This window comes from Oncorhynchus masou, chromosome 6 (genome assembly GCF_036934945.1).
Source record: "Oncorhynchus masou masou isolate Uvic2021 chromosome 6, UVic_Omas_1.1, whole genome shotgun sequence".
Taxonomy (NCBI): domain Eukaryota; kingdom Metazoa; phylum Chordata; class Actinopteri; order Salmoniformes; family Salmonidae; genus Oncorhynchus; species Oncorhynchus masou.
The window spans coordinates 62,901,850-62,917,209 of NC_088217.1; the positions used below are offsets into that span (position 1 = coordinate 62,901,850).

Genomic DNA, 15,360 nt, shown 5'->3' on the forward strand with positions numbered 1-15,360 from the left:
TCTAACCACTAGGAGGTCGTTTGTGTCAAATGTACTTTCCCCCACTCATTCACCCCATCTCTTTACATTGCTTATGAATATTCAGTGGCCAGACACAAATTCCCGAACACAATGCCCATCCTGGCAGATCTGAACTTAATGCAGCTTGGAGTGATCAGATGACAGAAGTCACATTTAGGTGCCAGGGGTAACTGAGGCCATAGATGCTCCATATCAATTAATTTGAATGTTTTATATAATATGACTAAATGTGTTTCTGTGTTGCAGGGGCAGTCAAGAAATGGAAGAGCAAGGCCACAGAACATGACATAAGCAGAGCTGTGGGAGACCACCTCAAGCCCCTGGTAGAGCCGGGGGTGGTGTTTACCACTCCACCACGCTTGAAAAGTGGGACTGATCTGCTTGATCCATTTGTTTGTTTCAATGTTCAGAAGTTGAATCCTTTGACATGGGATTGATACTGATTTTCATACTAAGAGGGACCAGGAGTCTGTTGATTTGTTAGTCATTGGGTTCATTTGTTGAAATCAAATCAAGCTTTATTTATACAGCACATGTCAGACATGGATGCAACACAATGGCTTCACAGGAAAAAACTATGAAAATAAACAGACATTTCTAGTACACAAACATAACAGGATAAGAGAACAAGATTAACAACTGTAAGACTAATGAACATTCTAAGGAAATGCCATTGATTAAAATACTAATTGGATGCAATATACAACCCAAAATATAAGCTTGTTTTTTAGGAGGGGTTCTGAAAGACACTATGGGGGTGTCCACTGAAAGTTGACTAGTAACAACAACTGGGAGATAAAAGACACCCACCATGAGACCCACTAAATCTGCCAAAGAAAAGGAAAACAAAACAAAAAACCACACCAAACCAAACTTAAAGACAGGAAGCAAACCAAAATGGTGGCTCAACTAAAGGTGTTTGACTCTCCACATCTATCAAGACAACTGGGGCACTGGGCCAGACACTCTAAAATAGAACCTGGACCAGCTCAGGTGAAACACCGTCCCACTAACGAGCTGGACAAGCCAGCACAGGTGTAACACATACTGACTAACGAGGTGACACCAATCAGTGTGCCCTACATGCTAACGAGCTATACGTGCTATACCCCTTTGTTAAAACCTTTTTGGGAAAGGGGGCAGCGTTTTCACTTTTGGATGAATAGCTTGCCCAGAGTGAACTGCCTCCTACTCTGTCCCAGATGCTAATATATGCATATTATTATTAGTATTGGATAGAAAACACTCTGAAGTTTCTAGAACTGTTTGAATGATGTCTGTGAATGTAACAGAACTCATATGGCAGGCAAAAACCTGAGAAAAATCCAACCAGGAAGTGGGAAATCTGAGGTTTGTAGTTTTTCAAAGCTTGGTCGACCGAATACACAGTGGGATATGGATACAGTTGCACTTCCTAAGGCTTCCACTAGATGTCAACCGTCTTTTGAAACTTGAATGAGGATTCTACTATAAAGGAGGGGCTCATGAGAGTCAGTGGTCTGGCAGAGTGCCTTGGTCTCATGACGCGCGCTCCCGACAGTTCCATGGCTTTTCTACAGACATAGGAATCTGCTGTTTGGAAGCTTATTGATGATTTATGTTAAAAACATCCTAAATATTGATTCCATACATCGTTTGATATGTTTCTATTACCTGTAATGGAACTTTTCAAGTTTTTGTCTGGATGAAGTGCTCACGCCTTATGAAGATGGATTGCTGGGCTGAACACGCTAACAACAAGTGGCTATTTGGACATAAATGATTGACTTTATGGAACAAATCAGTCATTTATTGTCAAACTGGGATTCCTGGGAGTGCCTTCTGATGAAGATCATCAAAGGCAAGTTAATATTTCTAACTTCTTTTGACTCCAAAATGGCAGATATTTCTCTGGCTGGATTGGGCTCTGAGCGCCCTTCTCAGATTATGCTTTTTCCGTAAAGTAAAAAAAAATCTGACACAGTGGTTGCATTAAGGAGAATTCTATCTTCAATTCTGTGAATAACACTTGTATCTTTTATCAATGTTTATTATGAGCATTTCTGCAAAATCACCGGATGTTTTGGAATCAAAACATTACTGCACGTAACATGCCAATGTAAACTGAGATTTTTGGATATAAATATGCACATTATCGAACAAAAGATACATGTATTGTGTAACATGATGTCCTATGAGTGTCATCTGATGAAGATCATCAAAGGTAAGTGATTAATTTTATCTATATTTCTGCTTTTTGTGACTCCTACCTTTGGCTGGAAAAATGGCTGTGGTTTTTTTGACTTGGCTATGACCTAACATAATCATATGTTGTGCTTTCACTGTAAATCATTTTTGAAATCGATCAAGATGGGTAGATTAACAAGATGTTTATCTTTAATTTGCTGTATTGGACTTGTTAATGTGTGAGTTACATACTTGTAAAAAATATTTTTGAATTTCGCAAGCTGCCTTTTCGGCGGAATGTTGTCGAGGGGTTCCGCCCTAGAAAGGTTAATATGTATTGGCAATAATTCACTTAATGGTGAGGCATAGAATAATAAAACATGTATCTTTTGTCAGGCTGAATGTTTGAAATATAAGGTGACTTGTGTCATGCTACTTCAGTAGTGGAATAAAGACAATTAGCACCTGAATGTTGTCAAGAAATGCTGGAGTGATGTAGGATTGTTAATAAAATTGATTATAGACCAATTTATTATACTGTGTCCATGTGTATAGGCTGCAAGAACATTGAAATTAAGATGTTTATGTCATTGAAAAAACATCTTCTCAACTTTCACCCGAACGTATATTGGATTTCGTGCATAGTCTTCTTTTCAATTACATTTTGCTAAATTGGAATAGCATAACGTAAAAACACAGTTTTAACGTGTTCAAATCAATAACCAATATGCAGAAACAGTTTGGATATATTGAAAACCTAAACATTTTGAAGTGTTGCATTTTGATTCAAGTGTGTCACCAACGTGTTAAGTGTAACACAACTCCTTTTTTGTTAGTCACTTTTGTTATATCGCATAAATAGTAGCCTTTCAATTCAGAGCCTGGATTTTCGCCCTGAGGCTAATATCCATATAATGCTGAAATCAACAGAACAGGGGGCAAACGATTAGGGTTCTACATTGTGACATCACTACAATGTTAAGGGTAGCCTAGTGGTTAGAGCTTTGGACTAGTAACCGGAAGGTTGCAAGTTCAAACCCCCGAGCTGACAAGGTACAAATCTGTCGTTCTGCCCCTGAACAGGCAGTTAACCCATTGTTCCTAGGCCGTCATTGAAAATAAGAATTTGTTCTTAACTGACTTGCCTTGTTAAATTAAAAAAACATTCTGCATTATTTCATTGATATCATGAAACAACTCCATGTATTTTCTGATGTTTAATCAGAGATCTTTTATCAGTGTCTCTCTTCCCACATTGATTATAGTTAAGAGATGTCTCTCCTGTGTGTGAAGTCAGCTAGCTAGATGTAGTAAAACTCTTCCCACATTGACAACAGTTATAAGTTACGAGGTTTCTCTTCTGTGTGTGTTCTCTGGTGCACTGTCAGAGAGCCAGATGTAGAAAAACTCTTCCCACAAAGATCACAGCTATAAGATTTCTCTCCTGTGTGTATTCTCTGGTGTAAAGTCAGAGAGCCAGATGTAGAAAAACTCTTCCCACAAAGATCACAGCTATAAGGTTTCTCTCCTGTGTGTATTCTCTGGTGTAAAGTCAGAGAGCCAGATGTAGTAAAACTCTTCCCACATTGATCACAGCTATAAGGTTTCTCTCCTGTGTGTATTCTCTGGTGCACTGTCAGATTGCCAGATTGACCAAAACTCTTCCCACATTGACCACAGCTATAAGATTTCTCTCCTGTGTGTATTCTTTGGTGCACCGTCAGAGAGACAGATGTGGTAAACCTCTTCCCACATTGATCACAGCTATAAGGTTTATCTCCTGTGTGTATTCTCTGGTGCACTGTCAGATTGCCAGATTGACCAAAACTCTTCCCACATTGACCACAGCTATAAGGTTTCGCTCCTGTGTGTATTCTCTGGTGTAAAGTCAGAGAGACAGATGTTGTAAAACTCTTCTCACATTGATCACAGCAATAAGATTTATCTCCTGTATGTATTCTCTGGTGTGATATCAGGCCGGTTGACTGAGTAAACCTCTTCCCACATTGACCACAGCTATAAGGTTTCTCTCCTGTGTGTATTCTCTGGTGTAAAGTCAGAGTGCTAGATGTAGTAAAACTCTTCCCACATTGATCACAGCTATAAGGTTTATCTCCTGTGTGTATTCTCTGGTGTGATATCAGGCCTGTTGACTGAGTAAACCTCTTTCCACATTGAGCACAGCTATAAGGTTTCTCTCCTGTGTGGATTCTCTGATGAATTTTAATGCCTGATGAGGAGGTGAATCTCTTCCCACAGTCAGAGCAGCAGAGAGGTCTCTTTCCTGTGGATCTCTGCAGGTGTTTATTGAGGTGTTCTGATCTGGAAAGACTCATCTCTGCCTCTTCAGCATCATGAGGTTGTTGAGGCTCCCCAGAGGATCCACGATAGTCCCGTATCTCTCCTGTGTGAACAACAAAGTCAGACAGCTGGTTAAAGACCCACAGCAGTGGAAATCCACTGTAAAAGGTGATGACAACAGCGTAGCCATGATGTCGTACAACAATTGACGCCTGTTATGAATGTTACAATTATTTGACAATTGTCTTAAAATGAGCAAGAATAGTCATATTTTAGTAGTAACATCAATGATTGTAGGCTAGAAATAAGATATTCATGTTATTGAAACTCTAAGCAGTGTGCCAGACGACTTTTGGTCTCCAATATAGGCCCCTTTCTGTGTTTACTAAAATTGCGGCACGAGGGCGATGCACATGCAATTTGGTTGTAGAAGCTCCTCCCCACTAATGAGGAAACCGATAGTTATGGATGTACTATATCTGATTACAGCAAAAATGGCAAAAATGTTAGTTTTCACAATGTATTCTGAATGTGAATGGGGGAAAACTCAGGAAGTAACCTCCATTTCCAGGAAGCTTATGAGTGCATTTCAAACTACTTTGGATTATAATTGTAAGGCTCGCTTGAATGTCCTGCTTAAAATAATGTTTGCTACAGTATTAAGAACAGTGTTAATGACAGTATCCAATTGGGTGTTGTCAAAAAAGGTATGATTTTTAAAATGTATTTTTAATAAAATTTTGTTTTTCACCTTTATTTAACGAGGTAGGCCAGTTGAGAACAAGTTCTCATTTACAACTGTGACCTGGCCAAGATAAATCAAAGTAGTGCGACAAAAAAACAGAGTTACACTTGGAATAAACAAACGTACAGTCAATAACACAATAGAAAAATCTATATACATAGTGTGCAAATGGAGTAATAATAATAATAATAATATATCCCATTTAGCAGACGCTTTTATCCAAAGCGACTTACAAGTCGGCTGGGGCCACTACTTTTTACATATGGGTGGCCCCAGCGGGAATCGAACCCACGGCGCTTGGCGTTGCAAGCGCCATGCTCTACCGACTGAGCCACACAGGTCATAAGTAAGGAGTTACTGCAATAAATAGGCCATAGTAGCGAAGTAATTACAAATTTGGAAATTAACACTGGAGTGATAGATGTGCAGATGATGATGTGCAAGTAGAAATACTGGTATGCAAAAGAGCAAAAAAAGTAAATAAAAATGGGGATGAGGTAGCTCGTTGGATGGGCTATTAACAGATGTACAGCTGCAGTGAGTGGTAAGCTGCTCAGATAGCTGATGCTTAAAGTTAGTGAGGGAGATATAAGTCTCCAACTTCAGCGATTTTTGCAATTCGTTCCAGTCATTGGTAGCAGAGAACTGCGGCCAAAGAAGGTGTTGGCTTTGGGGATGACCAGTGAGATATACCTCCTGGAGCGTGTGCTATGGGTGGGTGTTGCTATGGTGACCAGTGAGCTGAGTTAAGGCGGCCAGGCAAAGACTTATAGATGACCTGGTGCCAGTGGGTTTGGCAACGAATATGTAGCGAGGGCCGGCCGACGAGAGCATACAGTTCGCAGTGGTGGGTGGTATGAGTGACAAAACGGATGGCACTGTGATAGACTGCATTCAGTTTGCTGAGTAGAGAGTTGGAGGCTATTTTGTAAATGATATCGCCGAAGTCAAGAATCGGTAGGATAGTCAGTTTTACGAGGGTATGTTTGGCAGCGTGAGTGAAGGAGGCTTTGTTGCGAAATAGGAAGCTAATTCTAGATTTAATTTTGGATTGGAGATGCTTAATATGATTCTGGAAGGAGAGTTTACGGTCTAACCAGACACCTAGGTATTTGTAGTTGTCCACATATTCTAAGTCAGAACCGTCCAGAGTAGTGATGCTAGTCGGGCGGGCGGGTGCGGGCAGCGATCGCTTGAAGAGCATGCATAGTTTTACTTGCGTTTAAGAGCAGTTGGAGGCCACAGAAGGAGTGTTGTATGGCATTGAATCTCGTTTGGGGGTTTGTTAACACAGTGTCCAAAGAAGGGCCAGATGTATACAGAATGGTGTCATCTGCGTAGAGGTGGATCAAGGAATCACCTGCAGCAAGAGCGACATCGATGATATATATACAGAGAAAAGAGTCGGCCCGAGAATTGAACCCTGTGGTACCCCCATAGAGACTGCCAGAGGTCTGGACAACAGACCAGGTTGATGAAGACGGCTACACAGTAGTGTCTTCTATCGATGGCGGATATATCGTTTAGTACCTTGAGCGTGGAAGAGGTGCACCAATGACCAGCTCGGAAACCGGATTGCACAACAGAGAAGGTACGGTTGGATTCTAAATGGTAAGTGATCTGTTTGTTAACTTGGCTTTCAAAGACTTTAGAAAGGCAGGACAGGATATACCAGTTTGGTATAGAGTGTCACCCCCTTTGAAGAGGGGGATGACTGCGGAAGCTTTCCAATCTTTAGGAATCTCGGACGATACAAAAGAGGTTGAACAGACTAGTCAAAAAATTCTCGATTATCGTGGAGTTATCGGCGGTGACAGTGTTTCCTAGCCTCAGTGCATTGGGCAGCTGGGAGGAGGTGCTCTTATTCTCTAAGGACTTTACAGTGTCCCAAAACTTTTCGGAGTTAGAGCTACAGGAAGGCAAATCTCTGTTTAAAAAAGCCAGCCGTTGCTTTCCTAACTGACTGTGTGTATTGGGTCCTGACTTCTCTGAAAAGGTGAATATCGCAGGGACTATTCGACGCTAGTGCAGTACACCACAGGATGTTCTTGTGCTGGTCGAGGGCAGTCAGGTCTGGAGTGAACCAAGGGCAATATCTGTTCTTCGTTCTACATTTTTTGAAAGGGGCATGCTTATTTAAGATGGTGAGGAAATTACTTTTAAAGAACAACCAGGCATCCTCTGCTGACGGGATGAGGTCAATATCCTTCCAGGATACCTGGGCCAGGTTGATTAGAAAGGCCTGCTCGCAGAAGTGTTTTAGGGAGTGTTTGACAGTGATGAGGGGTGGTCGTTTGACCACGAACCCATAACGGATGCATACAATGAGGCAGTGATTCCTGAGATCCTGATTGAAAACAGCAGAGGTGTATTTGGAGGGCAAGTTGGTCAGGATAATATCTATGAGGGTGCCCATGTTTACGGATTTAGGGTTGTACCTGGTGAGTTCCTTGATAATTTGTGTGAAATTGAGGGCATCTAGCTTGGATTGTAGGATGGCCGGGGTATTAAGCATATGCCAGTTTAGGTCACCTAACAGAAAAAACTATGAAGATAGATGGAGGGCAATCGAGTCACATATGATGTCATGGGCACAGCTGGGAATGAGGGGGGTCTGTAACAGGTGAGAGACATTTCTGGAGAAATTAATTTAAACAAATTTATGGTGGAGGCTGTGAAACCAAGGCTTTTACGGTTACAGAAGTCAACAAATGAGAGCGCCTGGGGACACACAGAGCCTGGGTTAACATCTACATCACCCGAGGAACAGAGGAGTAGGATGAGTGTACGGTTAAAGGCTAACTGGTCGTCTAGTGCGTTGCGGACAGAGAATTAAAGGAGCAGATTTTTTGGCATGGCAGGATAGATTCAATGCATAATGTACAGACATGGGTATGGTAGGGTGTGGGTAGTGGAGGTAAACCTAGGCATTGAGTGATGATAAGAGAGGTTGCATCTCTGGAGGCACTTGTTATGATAGGTGAGGTCACTGCATGTGTGGGAGGTGGGACAAAAGAGCTCTCTGAGGCATGTTGAGTGGGACTAGGGGCTCTGCAGTAAAATAAAACAATGATAACTACCCTAAACAGTATACAAGGCATATTTACATTAGAGAGAGACAAAGTGAGGCATAAAGCAATCACAGGTGTTTATTGGGAGAGCAAGCTAAGACAACAATGTTTAAGACAACAACAACAGGTAAAATGGTGATGAATGGGCAGAGAGGGTCAGTTAACTTCACACAGGGCCTGAGTTCGAGGCTGGGGCCGACAGATAAACAAAATAAACTAAATTGAGTACCGTGATTAATGAACAGTCCAGCAGGCATCAGCTTTGTAGCTAAGTGATCATAGGGTCCAGTGAACAGCAATATATGAACCAGGGAAGCCGTTAGGTAGTCATTACTATGCAAAGGTCCAGAGCTATGCAAAGGTCCAGAGCTTATGGCAGGAATCCGGTGATGTAGTGGCTTCTAGTCCTCTTAGTGAAGAGTCTGAGAGGCATCAGCTGTGTAGCAGAGTGATCATAGGGTCCACTGATCATTACAATCGGTGATCGGCATTTTTGGACACAGATTGTGGACGATTACATTGCACTCCACAAGAAGACTGCATGGCAGGCTGACTACCTGTTATGTGAATGCATCAAGGAGCCAATGTAAGGTGCTAGCTAGCATTAAACTTATCTTATAAAAAAACAATCAAGCTTAACATAATCACTAGTTAACTACACATGATATTACTAGTTTATCTAGGTTGTCCTGCGTTGCATATAATCGATGCGGTGCCTGTTAATTTATCATTGAATCACAGCCTACTTCGCCAAACGGGTGATTTAACAAAAGCGATTAGTGAAAAAAGCACCGTCATTGCACCAATCTGTACCTAACCATAAACATCAACGCCTTTCTTAAAATCAATACACAAGTATATATTTTTAAACCTGCATATTTAGTTAGCATTGTCTGCTAACATGAATTTATTTGAACTAGGATAATTGTGCCACTTCTCTTGCGTTCTGTGCAACAGAGCCAGGAGTTTGGGCCGCCTGGCTTGTTGCGAACAGGCAACTTAGCCAAACGTGGGATGGTTTATTAAAAGCACATTTGTGAAAAAAATACAATGGTTGCACGAATGTACCTAACCATAAACATCCATGCCTTTCTTAAAATCTATACAAAGAAGGATATTTTTTTAACCTGCATATTTAGTTAAAAGAAATTCATGTTAGCAGGCAATATTAACTAGGCAAATTGTGTCACTTCTCTTGCGTTCATTGCACGCAGAGTCAGGGTATATGCAACCGTTTGGGTTGACTGGCTCGTTGCGAACTAATTTGCCAGAACTTTACTTAATTATGACATAACATTGAAGGTTTTGCAATGTAACAACAATATTTAGGCTTATGGATGCCACCCGTTAGATAAAATACGGAACGGTTCCGTATTTCACTTATATAATAAACGTTTTGTTTTCGAAATGATAGTTTCCGGATTTGACCATAATGACTTAAGGCTCGTATTTGTGTGTTTATTATATTACAGTTAAGTCTATAATTTTATACTTGATAGAGCCGTCTGACTGAGGGGTGGTAGGCAGCAGAAGGCTCGTAATAGTCAAAGGTATATGGTTTAGAGCGAAATAGTCGACGCGTCATAATTCCTATAATAACACGCGGCTGAACTTGAAATGGGTTCCTTCGTTATTTTACCATTCATGTCTTCCATAGAGAAGGTCCTGATCTACTTCCAATAAGGTATGTGTTTCATGCAGGCTTAAAACGCCTCGGCGTTTTGATACCCGTGTAAATCTCACTAGGATAAGGTAACATTTGTCAACATATTTTCATAAATCCATTCTACAAAAAAAATGATCTTCGCTTATATTGATCAGAGTTACCTTGTCCTATGGATATCTACACAGTTATCAAAGTGGCAAGGTGGTGTAAACCTACACGAAACATAGACCGTATTGTAAGTGAATCTAAAAAATATCCTATGGAATAAATTAATGAAGGAACCACTTTTTAAATTTTGCTAGGTGTCATGGGGATTATGACTCACACTTTGGTAGTCAATTCTTACCATGCCCACAATTAAAATAGGATTTCCTGCATATATGAATTTGTTTTTGTTTTCAACATTCAACACAGGTAACTTAAACTCGATTTTTATTATTCAAACAGTTGAAAGTATTTGTCTCCTAAGCAGACTCTTCAGTATCGTTGTCACTTCAGAGCTGTGTGTGTGTGTTTTACAGGTGGCAGAGAAAAGCAGAGCACCAATGTGGGACTATTACATGGAATTGGCACCAGGGAAAGCAAGGTATCTTATTTGTAAAACAAAAAATAAAAAAATGTAAGCATGGGGTCAGCAACGGCTAAATCAAAAAATACCACGAACCTGAGGAATAACCTTAACACCGACCCAAAAGCCTATAAGGAAGCAATGATGAAAAAAGCAAACGCATTCTTCACAAGGAAAAAGTGATACAGACACGTCACAGACAATGTCTGGACAAGAAAGCAGGTTGTGCTGAATGTCAAGAGTATGACTGGATCACACACAGGAAACTACATCAGAGAGATGTTTTTGACCATGTTGGAATACTGGGAAATGCACACAGAACGTGTAGTGCTGGTCCTCAGGGACAGTGGGGCAAACATGGTGAAAGGTATGAGACCGGCAGAGCCTCCAGACTTCAGCTGCAGTGCACACACCCTACAGCTTGTAATCAATGATGGACTATCCAGTCAGAGCTGTGCTAGACATTATTGCCATGTTGAAGAGCTGTGCAACTCACTTTGACCACTCTGTACTGGCCAAACAGAGGCTGAGGGCTATTCAGGAAGAGCTTGGCCTTCCCAAACACAGCATCATCCAAACAGTTCAAACTCACTGGAACTCAACACTACACATGTTGCAAAGGATGTTTGAACAGTGTGTATGCAGGTGAATACAGACACATCAGCAGTTTGTCAGCATTTATGATAAGCGGAGGAGCTGACTGACAGGGGAGCATGCAGACAAGCTCTGCTTTCTGCACTACAACCTAAAACTTCTGAACTGGGAATATTGAAGACCCATGAAAGCTGGTGGTTCCTTTTAACATATGTTCTCATGTTATTTGAGACTAAAATGATTGTATATATGGATTATATTAAGTTAAAATAAGTGTTCATTGTTCATTCAGCATTGTTGCAATTGTCATTATTACAAAAATGTGTGTGTATATAAATATATATATAAATCGACCGATTAACCGGTATTGCCTTTTTTTTGGTACTCCAATAATCGGTATTGGCATTGAAAAATAATAATCGGTCGACCTCTAGTGGAAACAATAACAAAATAGTGGAAACAATAACAAAGCGTACTCCCTGCCCGTTTCGGTAAAAAGGTGAGGGATGGGGCTGGAGAAATGCAACCATCCATGACATCAACATTATAGCTTTAACCATGTTTTGAGGATATACAGTGTTTGTTTATATTTACTGACAAACATTGGAGTAAAACAAAAAGCTGATTGTCCCAATATGTAATCTTAAAGGAGCAATCTTATAAGAGATATTGAGGACTACAGTATTTCAGACACTGTCATTGGATGCATTTGATCAATTGTTAACGTTTTGTTGATGGTCCACTCTTGATGTTCTACACGTTACAGTGTAGCTTCAGCCATTCCTACAGAACAACATTAAAGTGTACAACCCCTTTACTGCATATTGGTTCAACGACTACAGAGACGGTACTTACTGGTGTTAAACAGATCTCCAACCTCCTCTTCTTCCTCCAATGTGACAGTCATCTCCCCCTTCTCTTTCACGCCATAAACTGCATCCTCCTCCTCTTTCTCTTCCTCCTCTTCTTTTACTGTAACATCCTCCTCCTCTTTCACTCTGAACGCATCTTCCTCTTCTTTCACTGAAACGTCTTTCTCTTCTTCTTTCAAGGTAACAGCCTCACCCTCTACTTCTTTTTGTATTGTAACATCCTTCTCGTCCTCCTCCTCTTTGACGAGAGCTTCTTTCTCCGTCCAGCAGACCTCTTCTTTAACAGGAGGAGAGTAGCTTAGTGAACTCATGGTCGGGGATGTTAGCTAGCTAGCATTAGCGACTAGCTTAGTTCTAAGATAACTTAGCAAACCAGCTAGCTGACAAACAACGTAAACATATAATTAAATGGGCCAACAAGTACATACGACAGAAGTGTGTTTAATACACAGCGACTAATATACACCAAAAACAGTGTAAAGAGCGTGAATATTGTAGCAATGTTTGCTAGAAAACTACCGAGGTCCCTGACGAGCTGTTGTTGTTGAAGGAGCATCCCGTCCACTAGATTATACGTCACACTGGCAACGTCGCATGTATCTAAAAGACGCACATCGCCATCTGTTGACTGGAGTGGGCAACGCAGTTGAGGAACCAAAATGTACATTTTTAATTTATTTCATAAAGGTTTAATATTATATTAACTCGTTCAAAGAGAAGCATGTGTTGATTGTTTTAAAATCTCACTCATTAAAAACGAATCAAACTTTACACTCACTACATATTTGCTTTGAACCATACTTCTGACATGGATAATTTTTCAATTCTTCCAATTTTTCATGACTTTGTCAATGAACTTGTTGTTAATAAATATAAATCATGGTTTAGTGTTTCTGTATCAATATGGACTATTAACAAATTCAACAAATTCAAATCCTTTGGAGTCATGTTGACTGTTTATTTCATATCAAAATCACATTTTATTGGTCACTTACACGTGTTCAGCAGATGTTATTGCGGGTGTAATGAAATGCTTGTGTTTCTAGCTCCGACAGTGCAGTAATATCTGACAAGTTATATCTAACAATTTCACAACATATAACCAATACACACAAATCTAAGTATTTGAATCTAAGTATTTCTGTAAACATGGTCCATCCCACCAGAGGGTGGAGGGGCTCCTGTATCAGTGGTTTTGACCAGATAGACACCTGCAGACACACAGTATAGTGCCTCCCAAGTACTCTCCTAAGATTGGACTTTTCTATACCACGTATCACGTGACTGTATACAAAACAGCCAATGGTAGAAAATTCTGCCAGTGGTATACAGTGCATTTGTTAAGTATTCAGACACCTTCCCTTTTTCCACATTTTGTTATGTGACAGCCTAATTCTAAAATTGATTAATTTTCCCCCTCTTCAATCTACACACAATAGTCCATAATGACAAACCAAAAACATTTTTTTAAACATTTTTGCAAATGTATTTACTTAAGTATTCTGACCCTTTACTATGAGACTCGAAATTGAGCTCAGATACATCCTGATTCCATTGATCATCCTTGAGATGTTTCTACAACTTGATTGGAGTCACTTGTGGTAAATTTAATTGATTAGACATGATTTGGACCGGCACACACCTGTCTATATGAGGTCCCACAGATTACAATGCATGTCAGAGAAAAATCCAAGCCATGAGGTCAAAGGAATTGTCCATAGAGCTCTGAGACAGGATTGTGTCGAGGCACAGATCTGGGGAAAGGTAGTAAAAAATGTCTTCAGCCTTGAAGGTCCCGAAGAACACAGTGGCCTCCATCATTCTTAAATGGAAGAAGTTTGGAACCACCAAGACCACCAAGACTCTTCCAAGAGCTGGCCGAATGAATGATGGGTTATGAACTAACAGGCATAAATGATGGGTTATGAACTAACAGGTATAAATGATGGGTTATGAACTAACATGTATAAATTATGGGGTATGAATGATGGTTTATGAACTAACAGGAATAAATGATGGGTTGTGAATTAACAGGTACAAATTATGGGTTATAAATTGGGTTATGAATTAACAGGTACAAATGATGGGTTATAAATTATGGGTTATGACATAACATGTATACATAATGGGTTATGAACTACCAGGTATAAATGATGGGTTATGAACTAACAGGTATAAATGATGGGTTACTAACTAAAATGTATATATTATGGGTTATGAACTAACAGGTATAAATTATTTGTTATGAACAAACAGGTATAAATGATGGGTTACGAACAAACAGGTATATATTATGGGTTACGAATTAACAGGTATAAATGATGAGTTATGAACTAAAAGGTATATATTATGGGTTATGAATTAACAGGTACAAATTATGGGTTATAAATTATGGGTTATGAACAAACAGGTATAAATAATGGGTTATGAATTAACAGGTATAAATTATGGATTATGAAAAAGTGGTATGAATGATGGGTTGTTTGTTAACAGATACAAATGATGGGTTATCAATTATGGGTTATGAATTAACAGGTATGAATTATGGGTTGTGAACTAACAGGTATAAATGATGGGTTATGAATTAACTGAATAAATGATGGGTTGTTTATTAACAGGGACAAATTATGGGTTATCAATTATGGGTTATGAACTAACAGGTATGAATGATGGGTTATGAACTAAGAGATATAAATGATGGGGTATGAACTAACATGTATAAATTTTAGGGTATGAATGATGAGTTATGAACTAACAGGTTTAAATGATGGGTTACGAACTAACAGGTACATATTATGGGTTATGAATTAACAGGTACACATGATGGTTTAAAAATTATGGGTTATGCATTAACAGGTATGAATTATGGGTTATGAACTAACAGGTATAAAATATGGGTTATGAACTAACAGGTATAACTGATGGGTTGTGAATTAACAGGTAAAAATGATGGGTTATAAATTATGGGTTATGAATTAACAGGTATGAATGATGGGTTATGACCTAACAGGTATATATTATGGGTTACGAATTGACAGGTATAAATGATGGGTTATGAACTAACAGATATAAATGATTGGTTATGAACTAACAGGAATAAATGATGGGTTGTGAATTAACAGGTATAAATGATGGGTTATGAATTAACTGAATAAATGATGGGTTGTTTATTAACAGGGACAAATGATGGGTTATCAATTATGGGTTATGAATTAACAGGTATGAATTATTGGTTGTGAACTAACAGGTATAAATGATGGGTTATGAATTAACTGAATAAATGATGGGTTGTTTATTAACAGGGACAAATGATGGGTTATCAATTATGGGTTATGAACTAACAGGTATGAATGATG

The 15,360-nt window shown here is 39.5% G+C and overlaps 1 protein-coding gene across 1 annotated transcript; it reads right to left on the bottom strand.

Moving 5' to 3' along the window:
• Window positions 1–444: 444 nt before the first annotated feature.
• Window positions 445–12,555, bottom strand: LOC135542393 (zinc finger protein 664-like). The gene is made up of 2 exons (XM_064969321.1): window positions 11,988–12,555; window positions 445–4,591 (listed from the first exon to the last, which is right to left on the bottom strand). The coding sequence occupies exons 1-2, from the start codon at window positions 12,313–12,315 to the stop codon at window positions 3,525–3,527; spliced, it is 1,395 nt and encodes a 464-aa protein (XP_064825393.1). The 5' UTR covers window positions 12,316–12,555; the 3' UTR covers window positions 445–3,524.
• Between the last annotated feature and the right edge of the window lie 2,805 nt (window positions 12,556–15,360).